We start from the raw sequence: 17,540 nt of genomic DNA, 5'->3' as shown, positions 1-17,540 counted from the left end.
GCAAAAAAAAAAAATCTAAATTGTACAATAGGAAGTGGTAGAAAAAAATGTGCTGTGTTTTTGAATGTCCATGACTTCAACTGATTGAAACTAAATTTCGGTTATTGCTTTTAGCAACCCATCATTACAAACTGCACCCTTATAATATTAGGAAAAAACTAATCTTGAAAAACATATTTCATCTATTTCGGAAAAATATTTTTAAAACACAGTTCATGTATGATTATTTTGGAAAAAAATATTCCGAAAGACATTTTTTGAGTTTTTAATTTTTTTGTTTTAAAATCCCATTCAAAGAAATTTGTTCCAAAATACATTACATATATTTAAGAAAAAAAATTGTTTCGGAAATAATGTTTCAGAGAAGTTTTTCTAGAAATTTTATTTTAAAATTTTTAAAAAATCTATTCTGAAAAGCTTTTTAATCTGGTAGTCACTTTTGTGGAGAGCATAATAATCATTTTGAAAATTTTGAGGGGTGCGCAAAGAAACTGCTGATGCAGAAAGTAAAAGCCCCAAATTTTTACATCCACTTTGGACCTCTTTATTTTTTATTACCTTGTTTATATAGCCCAATCGTTATAAAAATAAAAGGAGCACTAGGCTTATTGCCCAGATATAACAATGACAAAAAAAACACGGAAGAACAAGAATACTTAGAACATTATATAATGATAAAGTGCGTGTTGCTCCCTCCACCGTTCCAACATTTTAAGAACTCCTGTATCTTTTTACTATAATTTTTTTTTTATTCCAAAAACATTTCCATCTCTTCACTATTTTTTTTTTATTTCCAAAATATCCTATACCTTCTATCTGCATTCAATAATCTTTCTCTTTCTCTCTTCATATTAATGAAGCATTTACATGGTTCAGATTTAAATTTGTGATATATTGTAAAATTTTATTTACATTTTTTCTTAAATAAGTTTGATTCAATTTTATTTTCACTTTTCAATATATATTTTTTTCTTCAAATTACTTAATAAATGGTAAAATTTTGTTCTAAATTTCTAGAAAAATGTTTATATATATGTATTTTTTTTTTTACATTTAATATCTATAATTTTTAATATTATATTATGTTTTAACTTACCGACATGTTTGACTCAAATAACTTGAATAAAGTATTTAATTTATTAGATAAATAATATAAAAATATTATTAAATACTTAAAATATAAAAGAAAAGTTATTTGTTAAAGATTTAAAATTCATTTACTTCTTTCGTTATTATAAAATGAGTATATAATAATAATAATAATATTTACTATTAATATTATTATGTTTATTATTTTGTATTTGCATATAACTTTTAAGTTTATAAAATGGAAGTGGTAAAAGCACTAATATTGATATTTTCTCTGAATTTTATATTTTGTAATATATCACAAATTTAAATCTAATCTAAGTCATAAGAATGCTCTAGAGAGACAAAAGAGAAATATTATTGAGGATAGTGGAGAGATGTAAGATATTTCTCGAATAAAAGAAAAAAATGAAGAAATATAAACTATTTTTGAAATAAAAGAAAATAATAAAAAGATGCAGAAACACTTGAGTTGATAGAGGAGCAACACCCTCAAATTGAGAATGGTTTCTATGAACTCAAGTTGAGAATGGTTTCTATGAATATTTACGAATCTATTTTTTTTCCATGATACAACAGCATATTGTAATATATTTATTATGGATTAAACATTAAGAAATCACACACTCACATATTTCGAGATAATTTATTTTAAGGAAAAATTATATTTAATTTATACTACAAAAACATGTCTAACGAACTAAAATTATAATACAATTAATATGTGATCTATTGAATAAAAATATACATTACAAACTGCATAAAATAAAAATTAGAAGATAGTAATAATAATAATAATTAATGGTAAAATAAATTACTAAACAAAAAGGCAACAAATAATATAAATAAGTTGATAAAAATAGCCTATAGTATTTTTTTTTTCTTAAAATCGGCATTAAATAATTGTAGAAAATTTGAATGCATTGATGAAGCAATGGGTCTTGTCTTCATACTAGGTAAAATGTGAGTACCATGTTTAGGGTCCATAGTAGATGCAGTCAAAATTGCTGACCACGTGCCCACTAGGTCAGTTGAAAATTTAATACTGCTGACATTTATTATTTGTCATTTTTGTATATAATTGATGCTACCTTCAAAACATCATTAATTTTGCTGTAGCTTTATGCCAGAGCTTTTAACTTTTACCAAAGCTACACCAGTGTTTAAAATACGAGCTGTTTTAGTTAAAGTTTAAATTTTATAAAAAAATTAAAGTAAACGATGAAAATAAATTCTTACAATTAAATATATTTTTAATCTTAAACTTAGACATAAAACTAAAATTTATATAATTTAATTTTTAAACTTTAAAAATAAATAAATATAATCTTTTATCTTAACTCAATTTTTTACTTATATTAATTGTATTAATTGATGTTTGTATTATTTATCTTTAATACATTTTAATTTAAATATTAATTTCAAACTGGACTTAAAATATAGAAAAACTTGACATTATACAATTTAAAGTATTATATTCATCTTTTTATTTAAAAGTAAAAATATATTAAAATATTAAATAAAAACAAATTTTCATTTCACATGAGTGCTTGAAGACTAAAAGCATAATTACCTATTACTTTAAAAAAAAAGTGAGTGGAAGGTTTACCTTTTCAAAGTAGTTAAATGCGAAAACATTTGAAACCTTTGACTTGGTAAACAAGGAATCAGGATTCTTGAAAAAGATGACAACCAGATCTCATCATAACACAGATGCATGTATTGATGGCACTAAAAAGAATAGGATAATTATTAAAATAAACAAATGAAAAAAAATCAATTAAAAACAATAAAATACACTATGAATGAATAATCGAATTTAATAATACTGGCCGTGTAAAATTTTACTGCTCATTATACAGTTCCTTTCAAACTTTTCTTCTCCATACATAGTCACAGTTAAAGAATTTTTTTTATCAAAATAAATCATATAATACAATTAAATGTCACTTTCATTAATGTAAAGCTATCTAATGATATTAAACATAATAATAATGATATAAAATAGAGCGGTTAAACTTATTTAAAATTGTATGGATATTTATGTAATATATAAATTAATATAAAACTCAAGCTACAATATTTATTGTGTAATTTAAAATCTAATTGTTTCGGTAGGGGATAGGGGGCCAAAACATCAACCTAACAATTCTGGATTCTTTCTTCTGATGAGACCATCTCCATGCTATCTTACCTTTGACGTTGTTGATCCTTCGAGGAAAGTGGGCTGGACACCTGAAAAAGGCACTCCGACGCTCAAGTTAGATCAGATCTCATTTTTCATGTCTATGTTTTTTCTTAGCTAAAAATGACTGGAAGTGTATCCTTCCTACCTGGTCTGTCCTCTTATCCATTACCTGGATCTATTGGAAGTGGACCACAAGTATGAGTGGTAGGTCCCTCCACCTCTAGTGCTTGTCGTTACTTCTTACTTGGATCTATTGGAAGTGGGCAGCAAACATGAGTGGTAGGTCCCTCCACCTCTAGTGCCTTAGCCTTTATTAGGAATTTCATCATTACCTCATCTGATACCGAATCCTATTATTTCCCTGATTCCTGATCTTTAATCATGATAGTGTCTGTTCGTCTGTATCTGCTAAACCACTTGACCAACGTAAGAGCGCTCTGTGTCGCGACATCAGACAACAAACTATAAACGGTCGATCGCCTTGAATTTGTCGATCATCAGGTAATCGACATAAACAGGCGAATGTTAGTGAGAGTCGAATGTTCTGAAGCGCTCGACCTCCAATCACAAACGATCGATCGCCAAGTGATCTACATCCGAACTGACGGTCGAACATCAATGGTCGACATCGAACGGTCGGTTATTAGTGGTCGACATCAGTTCGGATGTTTAGTGGAGTTATAAGTCGAGACGTGAGATCATCGTCGGGTTGTAAACGGTTAACATCGATGGTCGACATCAAACGGTCGACCATTAGTGGTCGACATTAGTTCGGATGTTTAGCGAAGCTATAAGTCGACCATTAGGTATCCCATGGTACATGCCCCCCGAGTCCGAGTAAACGAGCGCAATTGTCGCCTGCGAGTTTACGGAAGGACTCTGTGGAGATTTATTTGGGGGTACGATACGCACCGTTTTGATGTATAGATTTTTAAGGTTTTCCCGCCATGTTCGGGAAACGAAAAGACGCGGAAGGGCAGCCGTTAGATTAAAAAGAATCCTACGGCGCTGACGCTTGACCTTCCAGCTTCTTCAACACGCTCCTGAAGGGAAAGTAACCACTTTGCGGGAAAACAGAAGTTAGTATTGTGTGCTGTGAGCGAGGAGATTCATCGCCAAACCTCTGATTGTGCTGATTCAGGAATTCACCAGGTAACCTTCTAATTCGTCTTAGCGCGTTTAGTTCTGATAATGGAAGGGAGGGGGTATAACACTGGTGATCGTATGCCGGAACCGTCCTCTGCGGCGGAGTGCCCTGAAGTTACCACCGTACCTTATGGTGCTGCTGCTTTTGTGTATGGGAATGTTATTGGTGCGGGTCCAGAGGGACGATTGATGTCTCCAATTAGCGGGGATGAGTATGACTGGGCCGCAAGTGAAGTGAAAGGGCTCATGAGTCAGTTTAGGAGTAGGGCAGTTTTAGAAAACTGGATAGAGAATAGTTGTATTCTGAGAACCCTAGGATACCAAACATGTGTAAAGTTGGTAGCCTGTCGGGAAGATGAGAGGGTCTGTCACGGTAGGGAGAACTCTCCAAGTGAATTTTTTTATTGTTACGGTTCGCCCTTTTACGACCTGTATTTGAGGTTGCCGTTCACCACCTTCCAAATGGATGTGCTGCGGACCCTGAACGTCGCACCCAGTCAACTGCATCCCAACAGTTGGGGGTATATGCAGGCATTTGTTGTGTTATGTCGGGCGATAGGAATTAGACCAATTGTAGGATTGTTTTTGCATTTTTTTAGGTGTCGACCTGTTGAGAAGAGGGGGTGGGTATCGTTGATTTCTGAACCGGGTAACGCACTTTTAGAGTTGTATCTGCAGTCGTATAGGGGTTTTAAGGATAAGTTCTTTAAAGTGTCGATCACCAATGCCGGGCAGAGGTATTTTTTCGGTGGTGATGGGAATTCCAAATTGCCGTTGTACTGGACGCAGGACCCACTGAGGTTCACCTCTTGGTCTGAAGATAAGATGACAATTGAAGAGTTAGAGGCTCTGAGTGTTTTGACCTCGTTGCCCCGTCCCTTTTCTTCTCGTGAGCTTATAAACTGCCTTGAGTTCGATGATGCTGATGCGAGAGTGTTTGGTATGTGTCCTTGCTCGATATTTTCGCAAGTTGTTTTGTCGTTGCTGATTATTGTATGTTATGGTTTGAATTTTGTTTAGCAGAGATAATGGGAAGGATAGGAAGTGGAATAAACTGGTTCCAGTCCATCGGTAGTGAGAGGAAGGTTGAAGCTACCCGCCCAGAATCGTCCTCTGGACGTACCGCCGTTCCCCAACGTACTCAAGCGCCACAAGCTGCTCAGTGGTAGTGTCGTTATCGACTGATGAGACGACAGCCGTTGAACAACCTTTGGTACGAAAAAGGAAGGTGAAGGCGATTGGCACTAGCGGCGTGGTGTCGAAGAAGCAGAAAGAGGTAGTGGATGAACCAAAGCGTCCGATTCCTCTTGGCGTGTGGGATTCTTCTTTTACGTTGGGCCATAAGGTCGAGCTCAATTTGGATAGCTCCGAGAAGACGATTGTAGAAAATATGAGTGAGCAACAAATTGCTGACTTAAGCTATCCTTCAACCGTATAGTCCCATACATATACAGTCTCCAGATCCCTCTCATTCCGGTGTATGTTCGATTCGTCCATGTACCCCTTCCACCCGAAGCTGCCAGGAGCCGCTCCTTGTCTGTGCCCCCTGCACCATGCTTCTTGCACTGGCGTCACTCCCCGCCCTCGTCTCCGTGCCCGGGTGTCACATGCCCACCAGCTTTTGCTTTGGTTCGTCCTCGAACCACACCGTACTAGGAGAGGCTAGGCTCTGATACCACAAGTGTAACACCCCAAAATTTGGTGTTACGTCGACTAATTTTTCCGTAAAACACGTAAGTAAAAATTTAAATTTTAATATTCAACCTCAACGGAAAAATAGTACGATATTTATTACAAACCGATTATTCCGAAAATAAAACGTTTAAATAGTCAGGATCGAATATAAACAAATACATTCCCAGTCATCTATCCCATCTCTCTTTCATCCTTTATGCATGTTCAGAAACATCAGCCATCACATCTGCAATAACATCTGCTCCCGTATAACATCACACATTATACGATCATCGCATTCACATGCACAAACAAGCAAGGGTGAGCTAACGAAAATACAGTATACATACATCATAAATATACTTATAATAACATACTATCATCCACACCTTAACCACATCAAACTATATACCCAAGTACGAATTATGCTTCAACCTTATGCATATACCAATATGTATCAAAATATCAAATTAGAATGCATACACCAATATGCATTACAAAATAAATCAGACTACATCCACCAATATTACAAATCAATCAAAATACATACACCAATATGTACTAGCGTCACTCCCATCACTCTTTTCAGAGCTTCCCCGGGCCGTTACACATTACCCTAATGTGTAGTGTTGCTTCCCATCACTCTATAGGGAGATTCCCTGAGCAAGTATACAAGTCACCCTCCATCACTCTAATCAAGAGCTTCCCCGGACAAGTGCAAGTATACCCCTCATCACTCGCCTAAAGAGATTCCCCGGGCAGTTACACATTACCCCAATGTGTAGTGCTGCTTCCCATCACTCTATAGGGAGATTCCCCGGGCAAGTACACAATGTCACCCTCCATCACTCTGATCAAGAGCTTCCCCGGACAAGTGCAAGTATACCCCACATCACTCACCTAAAGAGATTCCCCGGGCCAGCACGCACAACGTCAATTTAATTATCTCGAGCTTCACCGGACTAGTATCCCACGTCACCCCCATCACTCTCACATAAATGTAAGAGATTCCCCGGGCGGTTACACATTACCCCAATGTGTAGTGCTGCTTCCCATCACTCTATAGGGAGATTCCCCGGGCAAGTACACAATGTCACCCTCCATCACTCTGAACAAGAGCTTCCCCGGACAAGTGCAAGTATACCCTCCATCACTTACCTAAAGAGATTCCCCGGGCCAGCAACCACAACGCTTACTATCCACCACTCGTTCAATAACATCATCTGACCAAAATATCCATATACAATAATCCTTACAATACCAATCCAACCATACCATAACGCACATATCATATCATCATCACATAATCATCACAATACCAAATGGTAAACAATTCAAGTTCTTCATACATCATGAAACTCATAATCAATTCATATCCAACCATGATTTCAACAAGACTTAACCATGAAAACCTCATCCTCATATCCTTTTACAATCTCATACGGATCATACAACATTTCTACATTCAATAAATGCATCAAACAGTTCAAAATAGTTTATATATAACACTTTTTCTTTATATCCTTTTAATACCCATATTTAGGTAACTCAATAAGCTTTGAAACCATCACCAACAGCTCCGGAAGGGTCAAAACCCCCCAAAACGAACTAAAGAACGTCCAAAACGGACATCCAGAACCCCCAAAACTCCCAAAAACAAAATCTGCAGCATGCTGCTGCGTTCAGGCGCGCTGGAGCGCGACCAGAGGGCGCTGGAGCGCGACTCAACCTGACCATCGCGCGCTGGAGCGCGATAAATGGGCGCTGGAGCGCCGTGACAGCAACCAGATTCTGGTTTTTCACCCAGAATTTTCCAGATTTGATTTCCAGTACATATTCAACACTTCTAACATGTTTTCAAACATATTTGGAGTCTATTACCACTCCACAATCAACCAGAAACATCATAACATCAACCTATCCAATTTCTCATGCAAAAATCAACTCTTTTAACTATCCAACAACCACATATCCCTGCATAATTTTCTAACAACTTGTAACCCAACATTCAGCACCCAACAATGATCTTTCCTCCAAGATTTTAAACACCAAAACAGATCAATAATGTACTGCAACTTATCCCAAAACAGTTTGCACATACCACTTTCTAAATTCAAGAAAACAAAGGAAAGGAGTAGCTTCCACCACTCAAAATCCCAAAATGTGCCACATCCAAATCTGAAAACAACTTATATAACTCTCACCTTCATCAATCTTCAATCCATTTTCGCAAATCAAAATACAGTGAGATAAATTCCTATATATACAACCCCATTTCATGACCAAATTGGTTCAAAACTTTCCATCCACATATACCAACATAAAAGAATGAAATCCCACCATCAATTCAACATAGATCCATCAATTTCCACCAATATTTCATCATATAACTTAATCAAGATTCATAGATCAAAGTTGTAGCACAAGGATCCCTTCAAATCAACCAATTAAAATCATGGCATGCATATGTATACGATAATCCCAATTTCTCATTCTCAAATCCTTAATACTCAACATTTACACATAAGAAACCACATATTCATCAAGTAAATTCTGCACACACATAATCACAGAAGAGATAAGTTAGCTCCCCTTACCTCTTGAAGACTTCCTTTGTAAACCTTGAATCCATCTCCAAAGGATTTGTAGCACCTTGGCCTCCTTGCAACTCCAGAAGCTCTCAACTCCACATCTCTCACGGATTTTGCAGCAAGGACTTCACTCACACCAGTGCAGAACCCATTTCCTCCCTTCCCACACTTGTAGATCTTCCCAAGAGACATCATGGCCCCCTTGATCCACAAAGAACCACTTAAACAATGCAAAAGAGATCTGCCCACGCTCCTCTCGGACCCAAGGGACCAACATTATGGGTCTGGAGCATATTCCCCAACTTTCCACGTAATCCCCACATGTTTTAGATCCAAAACGTGCAAACTGACAACGCTCGCGCCCGGGCGCCCCACAGGAAAGGGCGCTGGGCGCCATCCACCCAAACAGCACATCTGTCACAACTTTAACAGTTCGGTTGAACCCCTTCCCGAAGTCGGAATTAGGCGTATGAGTACTCGAATCGAAGCTTTTTGAGTATACTTTCCAATGAAAAAAGAATCAACCCAAAATATTAATTGTATAAAAAGTTATACATAAAATAGTAAACCATGTCAAATTTTGACAGCATTCTATTTTACACTACAACTTGAAATTTTTACAACTTGGTAAAATTCTGAGTTTACAAGGGTCTTACATTCTCCCCTCCTTTAAAAATTTTCGTCCTCGAAAATTGTACTTGTTAACCAAAAAGATGAGGATGAAGATTTTTCATTTCTTCTTCCAATTCCCAAGTCATTTCTTCAGTCTTCTCATTCCACAACACTTTCACTGTACGAATATCCTTCCCTCTCAACTGCTTTGACTGAACATCCAGTATTCGCACAGGTTTCGTGTCCAATGACAAGTCTTCTCTGATTTGAACATCATCCAATTCGAGCACATGATCAGGGTTTGACACATACTTCCTCAACTGAGAAACGTGAAACACATTGTGTAAATTTTCCAATTGAGGAGGTAGTGCAATTTCATATGCTACCAGTCCTATCCTTTTGATAATCTGAAACGGTCCAAGAAACTTCGGAGATAACTTCCTTGACTTGATGGCTCTTCCAACTCCTGTCATCTGAGAGACTCACAGAAAAACATGATCTCCCACCTCGAACTCAAGAGGTCTCCGTCGTTTGTCTGCATAAGACTTCTGCCTACTCTGTGTTGCACGCATCCTTTCTTGTATCAGCTTAACCTTCTCGGTTGTCTTCTGTAACAACTCTGGACCCACCGATATTACTTCTCCATCTTGGAACCAACACAAAGGCGTCCTACACCTTCTCCCATAGAGAGCTTCATACGGTGCCATTCCAATGCTCGCGTGAAAGCTATTGTTGTACGTGAACTCTACCAAAGGTAACACCTCACTCCAACTTCCTAAGTGATCCAGCACACATGCCCTCAGCAAATCTTCCAAGGATTGTGTAGTCCTTTCAGACTGTCCATCCGTTTGGGGATGATAAGCTGAACTCATCCTTAACTTTGTACCCAAAGATTCTTGCATCTTCTTCCAAAACCTTCACGTCTCGACTTATAACTCCACTAAACATCCGAACTGAAGTCGACCACTAATAACCGACCGTTCGATGTCGACCATCGATGTTAACCGTTTACAACCCGACGATGATCTCACGTCTCGACTTATAACTCCACTAAACATCCGAACTGATGTCGACCACTAATAACCGACCGTTCGATGTCGACCATTGATGTTCGACCGATGAGGTGATATGTTTGATGCCCAAACTGTTAAGGAATTCTTCCAGTTTACGTTCGATGAATTGTCGACCATTATCAGTAATGATTTTTTGCGGCAGACCAAACCGACAGATGAGGTGCCAGATGAACTTCTGCACCCGTTGGGCACTAATGACAGACAATGGTTCGGCTTCTATCCACTTTGTGAAGTAGTCAACCGCAACAAGGAGGAACTTGTTTTGTGCTTTGGCAGGTGGTAGTGGTCCGACTATGTCGAGACCCCACTGAGCGAACGACCATGGGGCGACAATATCGTGCAATTCCTCTGGAGGTGCGTGAATTTCGTGGCCATGTGCTTGGCAGGAGATACACTTCTTTACGAATTCGTCACAGTCGTGGTCGATCGTGGGCCAGTAATATCCTGCGCGAAGAATCCGGGCCCTGAGTGTTCGTTTGCCTGAATGGAATCCACATATCCCTGTATGTAACTCACGTAAAACGTAGTCGGCCTCTTCCTCGGATATGCATTTCAATAGAGGAGTGCTGTGTCCGCGACGGTAAAGGTCGTCGCCTATGCACACAAAACGTGCAATGCGTTTGGAGTCGGTCACGGTAATGTCCTCTCCTTGTTCTTGTTTTATCATAAGATCTTTGACTTTTAGGCGCCAGTCTACTATAGGTGTCGACATGTCGATGGCGAGTGCTTCCACGACTGGGTGGTCTAGCGTCATCTTAATGATTGAAGATAATTGTGCTCGCTCCTTAGAGTGAGTCAATTTAGACAAGATATCTGCCCTCGTGTTTTGCTCCCTGGGTATATGGACGATGCTAAACTCTGTGAAGTTTTGAAGCAAGGTCTGAGTTTTGTGGAAATAACGCAATAACTGATTATCCTTGACTTGATAAGTTCCGTTCACCTGTCCGACAACCAACTGCGAATCCATCCGACACTCTAGGCAAGTAATCTGGAGTTCGACGGCCAGGGATAGACCAGCAATTAAGGCTTCATATTCTGCTTGATTGTTGCTGGCATGAAATTTGAACATGATGGCTTGCTCTATAATTAAACCATCCGGTCCTTCTAGGAGAACACCAGCTCCTCCTCCCCTTTTGTCTGAGGATCCGTCGACGCTGAGGAGCCACTTTAATGTTGAATTTCCAGGTGGGGGTATTAATTCGGTGGCGAAGTCTGCCAAATGTTGACCCTTAACAGATCCCCGTGGCTCGTAGCGGAGACCGAACTCTGACAGTTCTATCGACCATGAAACTATGCGTCCCGCTAAATCGGGTTTACGGAGTATCTTAGCAATAGGATGATCGGTGCGAACTATTATTTGATGGCTCTGGAAGTATGGTCGGAGTCGACGCGAAGCCGTAAGGAGGGCCAATGTGATCTTCTCGATTTGAGAATATCTCTCTTCCGCTCCCTGAAGTGTACGGCTGATGAAGTATATAAGCTTGAATGATGGAGCCTCCTGTATCAAGACGCATGCTGTACCTGCTGATTTGGCCGAATACTTCTTTTATGTCTTGCAGGTGTTGTTCCATAGAGTTGCTCCTGATTACCATGTCATCGACATAGACGTCCATGCAACGTCCTATTTGCTGATGGAAGACTTTATCCATTAGACGTTGATAGGTAGCCCCGGCGTTCTTCAAACCGAATGACATTACTTCATAACAGTAATTAGCATGTTCTGTGATGAAGGCTGTTTTGCTCTGATCGGGTGCGTACATGGGGATTTGGTTGTACCCCGAGTACGCGTCGAGGAAACTGAGTATGACATGGCCGGACGCTCCATCTACCAAACGGTCTATGCTAGGCAAATGATATGAATCTTTGGGACATGCTTTATTGAGGTCGGTGAAATCGACACACATTCTCCACTGGCCGCTCGACTTTTTGACCATAACTACGTTCGACAACCATGTAGTGTAAGTTAACTCCTTGATGAACCGGGCGTTCATCAACTTTTCCACCTCGACCTGGATGGCTTTACGCTTTTCTTCTCCGAACCGTCGTTTCTTTTGTGCGACGGGTCGTGCTTCTCGGAAAATGGACAACTTGTGTGCCATGACTCCAGGATGGATTCCTGGCATATCAGCAGCGGTCCAAGCGAACAAGTCTGCGTTCTCTCGTAATATACGTCTTCTGTTCATCGTTTAAGTCCAGATCCCCTCCAATGGTCGTAGTTTTTTTTGGGTCCTTCGTTAACGGAAGGAGTTTGACATCGCCCTGAGGATGGAGACGGTCCTCTATATTGGTTCGCGGGTCTAATTCGACGGCCGTAATATCAGCCCTCCTCGACTTTCTTATGGGTACAAGAGGGGAGAGTTTCAATCCCGCAACATAACATTGTCGAGCTGTTCGTTGATCCGCCTTTACAGTGCAAATGGTGCCGCGCTTCGTAGGAAACTTCATGGCTAGGTGAGGGGTCGACACGATTGCCCCAAAGGCATTCAGACAGGGTCGTCCTATCAAAGCGTTGTATGACGTATTGGCCTCGACCAGTAAGAATCGGATTCTGAGTTCTGGTGCCTCCCGAGTTATTCCGAGCCTTGTTCGTAGGTCGAGATATCCTCGGGTGTCGACCCTTTCTCTTGAAAAACCTACAATTTGTTCATTAAAAGGGGCGATGAGGTCTTCGGATAGGTCCATCTTTTTAAAGGTTGACCAAAACAGGATATTGACTGAACTTCCCTGATCAATTAGAACCTTGCTGACATCGTATCGAGCTATGTTGGCGGTGATAACCATGGGGTCATCATGATCAGGGTCGGGTGCATGGAAGTCCGCGTTGGTGAACGTAATATCAGGGATCGATCGAGGTTGTCGGTCGACCATGTGTACTGATTTTAGATTCCTCAAACTGTGTTTCCTGGCTGAAGAGGATGCTCCCCCCCGGCGAAACCACCAGATATGGTGTCGATCCGACCTCGGACTGAACGTTCCCGTTCTGCCCGTCGAGGCGGGCTACGTGATCTCCTGCGACGTTGCTCGACCCTAGGAGGTGATCGCTCGGGGCCTTGTCGGAAAGGATCTTTTCGAGGGGAAGTGGTGGCTCTGGTGGAGATTCTGTCTTTAATGTAGTTTTGGAGGTATCCTGCTCGGATAAGTCGTTCCAGTTCGTCCTTCACCATATTGCATTCCTCAGTGTCGTGCCCATGATTCATGTGGAATAGGCAGGCTTTACTATTATCTGCATTTTGTGGGGTAGCCTTTCGTCGTACGGTTAAGAGTTCGGCATGCAAAGCCTCTTCGAGCACCTTCGCCCTTGGTGCATTAAGGGTGGTGTAATGATCATATTTTGATATCCATCCCAGTTCTTTTCGAGGTGCTCGGTCTGGTTTATAATCGTTGATTGGTCGTTTCAAGGGCTTCTTGATGTCATGATTGGAGGTGTCTTGTTGCTGCTTCTTCCGAGAACTCCGGAGATCTTCAATGCGGATGAACTTCGCAATTGTAGATTGCAGTTCTTCTAAAGATGCTGGAGGATCGGCATACAGTTGTTCTGCGAAATGTCCTGGCTTTAAACATTAAGGTAGATTGCTGATAATGAAGGTGTGGTTGATATTTTTCACACGCCGGGCAGTTTCATTGTACCGTTGCATGAACGCCCTTAACGTCTCATCCTTCTCCTGCTTGGTATTCACCAGCTCAGCAGCCGTCATCTCCGATTTTTTATTGGTTGCATGCTGTTTTCGGAACAGAGTCTCAATAGTTGCAAAACAATCTATTGAGTTCCGTGGAAGAGTGTGGAACCACTCTAAGGCATCATCCTTAAGAGATAAGGAGAAAGCTCTGCAAATGACGGGATCGTTGTCGGTGTAAAATGCCATGGAGTCTATAAAGTTACGCATATGATTATCGGGATCGGCGGAACCATCATAACGGTCTAACACCGGAGGAGGTTTATCTGACATGTGTGCTTGCATGATGGTATCTGTGAATGGGAGCAAATTGGTGATACGTGCAGAGGAGGGTCCCTTTTTTCCCCCAACCAAGGGGTCAGATGGTCCTCCATGGTGACTCCCTTCATTATTGTCATGCCGATTAGAGGCAGACAATTCTGGCGGCTGTTGCTGCGCCCTCAGTGCTGCCAGCTCTTCTGCCTGTTTGCGTTGGAATTCATGTTGCTCCCGTATAGTTTGTGCTTGCGCTTCGATCTGTGTCTGCAGCTGCTGGATCAAATCGCGAGTGCTGAGATCGTCCATAGTTCCGGTGGTCGTCGTTGGGCTTTCAAATCTCATTCCCCACAGACGGCGCCAAAATGTTTCGGTAGGGGATAGGGGGGCCAAAACATCAACCTAACAATTCTGGATTCTTTCTTCTGATGAGACCATCTCCATGCTATCTTGCCTTTGACGTTGTTGATCCTTCGAGGAAAGTGGGCTGGGCACCTGAAAAAGGCACTCCGACGCTCAAGTTAGATCAGATCTCATTTTTCATGTCTATGTTTTTTCTTAGCTAAAAATGACTGGAAGTGTATCCTTCCTACCTGGTCTGTCCTCTTATCCATTACCTGGATCTATTGGAAGTGGACCACAAGTATGAGTGGTAGGTCCCTCCACCTATAGTGCTTGCCGTTACTTCTTACCTGGATCTATTGAAAGTGGGCAGCAAACATGAGTGGTAGGTCCCTCCACCTCTAGTGCCTTAGCCTTTATTAGGAATTTCATCATTACCTCATCTGATACCGAATCCTATTATTTCCCTGATTCCTGGTCTTTAATCATGATAGTGTCTGTTCGTCTGTATCTGCTAAACCACTTGACCAACGTAAGAGCGCTCTGTGTCGCGACATCAGACAACAAACTATAAACGGTCGATCGCCTTGAATTTGTCGATCATCAGGTAATCGACATAAACAGGCGAATGTTAGTGAGAGTCGAATGTTCTGAAGCGCTCGACCTCCAATCACAAACGATCGGTCGCCAAGTGATCTACATCCGAACTGACGGTCGAACATCAATGGTCGACATCGAACGGTCGGTTATTAGTGGTCGACATCAGTTCGGATGTTTAGTGGAGTTATAAGTCGAGACGTGAGATCATCGTCGGGTTGTAAACGGTTAACATCGATGGTCGACATCAAACGGTCGACCATTAGTGGTCGACATTAGTTCGGATGTTTAGCGAAGCTATAAGTCGACCATTAGGTATCCCATGGTACACCAATATATTGATTTGTAAATTTTTTAAATTAAAAAATATAACTAAGTTCATGTATTAGTGCAGCAAAAGAAATAAAAAGTGTCAAATATTAGGTATTTGGAAATACTATCGATATAACTAGGTTAAAATTTTATAATAATAATAATAATAATAAATACTTAAATTGTTAAGTCATCGTTTGAGTAAAAAAACAGTTTATTAATTCGTACTATTTTGTTTGATTGATTTATAAAATTTTATCTCTTTATCTTTTTGATAAATCATCATAATTTGAATGAAAAAAGTTCAAATAAAAATTAATTTATTTAATATCTATTATGTCTTAGAATTGACAAACATTCAAAGACACAAATTTGACTAGAGTATTGAAATTTTTCTACAGCATTGTTCTATATTTTACACAAATCCTTAAAATATTTATGTTCTTAATTTTAATCTAAATATATATATATATATATATATATATATATATATATATATATATATATATATATATATATATATATATATATATATATATATATATATATATATATATATATATACTACTTAGTTTTAGAGACAAGTAATACAATACCATCTTATCTGAATGTGGTTAATCTGATCTGCCACACGAATGTCCAATATAAAAGGCGCAAGTTTTGGAGTGGTATCTTACGGAATATCCTGATTCTTCAAATATCTTTTTGGTCATTCTATCTCAATACTGTCATAAAATTCAAACAATCCTGACCTATGTCTAGTTTCATCAGAGGAACTGTAATAAATATGTAACCTTTTTAATCTTTTTGGTTTAAATAAAATAAAACATGATTTTGCTAATTAGTATCATAATGACATTTTTTAAAGATATCCTACTTGTAGAAAATATATTAAAAAACATTGAAAAAATAATTTTATTCATTTTTTAAGTCCTATCCTCGACATTTACCAGTAAAATGAAATATCTTAAAATCATCTTAATTTTACGATTAACTAAAACAAATATATAAGTTTACAGTAGACATACTAAATTCCGAAAGAATATTTTGCGAGGTTTTAATTACTCTTGTAGTAATTTTTTTTATTAGCAATCACTCACAATATTTTTTTTATTTGTAATTTTTTATCTTAATTACAATTGAGTGATAAATCACTCACATGAATGAAAATAAACCACGAAAAATAATTGATTTTGTTTGATATTTTCTCTTGAGAAAAATACCGAAAAACCTACTCATCCATAATATTATATTCATTATTTCTTCAGCAAAAATAAAGTCAATGTTAATATAATTAAGGAGAAAAACTCTCACACTATTTGTAAAAACTGAACACTACTTTTTAACCGTAAAAAAACTGTAACATAAAACAATATCAATTTGGAACATGCTAAATCTAATCTCACTCATTAAAACTACTCCAAACTCAAGAACCTAGCAACTTTTAAATTTCATAACTAACACTTTCAATTTAATACTACCTAATAAAACTAAAATGATCCGTATGTACTTGTCTTACATAACGTTACATGGATAAACAATTTTAAATATTGAAACATATAATGTATTTTTATAATTAATATGTAAAGTGGAGAAAAATATACATAAACAAGTCCACCGTACGGGAGAATAGAAATTATACGTATTCATCACATAAAAGGCACAAAAATATTACAATGAAAAAAATGGATGAATTATTAAAATTATTAATTACACTAAAAAAGCAATACGATAAAACCGTAATTAATTGTAAAACTAATTTATATCGAATAATACTTTTATATCACACTTAGTATATAATAAATACTAAAAATAAAATTATTTGTTATCTCATGTAACAAAAATATGAAATAATATCAAAGTAAGGATTACTAAAATAATTTTGTTATTTTGGAGTAAAGACTGTGGAGTAATATGACAATTTGAATAATATTTTTGTTTATAATGTTTATATTGTATGACATGATTACAAGAATCCACATTATAC

General features: G+C 38.4%; 2 protein-coding genes across 2 annotated transcripts; both read right to left on the bottom strand.

Moving 5' to 3' along the window:
• Positions 1-10,350: 10,350 nt before the first annotated feature.
• LOC108341655 (uncharacterized) lies at positions 10,351-12,472 on the bottom strand. The gene is made up of 2 exons (XM_017579311.1): positions 11,963-12,472; positions 10,351-11,871 (listed from the first exon to the last, which is right to left on the bottom strand). Exons 1-2 carry the CDS (start codon positions 12,470-12,472, stop codon positions 10,351-10,353), a joined length of 2,031 nt encoding a protein of 676 aa, XP_017434800.1.
• Positions 12,473-13,261: 789 nt separating this feature from the next.
• Positions 13,262-14,611, bottom strand: LOC108341654 (uncharacterized). Its single transcript, XM_017579310.1, has 2 exons — positions 13,981-14,611; positions 13,262-13,920 (listed from the first exon to the last, which is right to left on the bottom strand). Exons 1-2 carry the CDS (start codon positions 14,609-14,611, stop codon positions 13,262-13,264), a joined length of 1,290 nt encoding a protein of 429 aa, XP_017434799.1.
• Positions 14,612-17,540: the final 2,929 nt, after the last annotated feature.

The sequence above is a fragment of the Vigna angularis genome, chromosome 6, assembly GCF_016808095.1.
Source record: "Vigna angularis cultivar LongXiaoDou No.4 chromosome 6, ASM1680809v1, whole genome shotgun sequence".
In the NCBI taxonomy this organism is placed as follows: Eukaryota; Viridiplantae; Streptophyta; class Magnoliopsida; order Fabales; family Fabaceae; genus Vigna; species Vigna angularis.
Note: the sequence above shows the minus strand (reverse complement) of the source record. Positions and strands in the feature narration are given on the sequence as shown.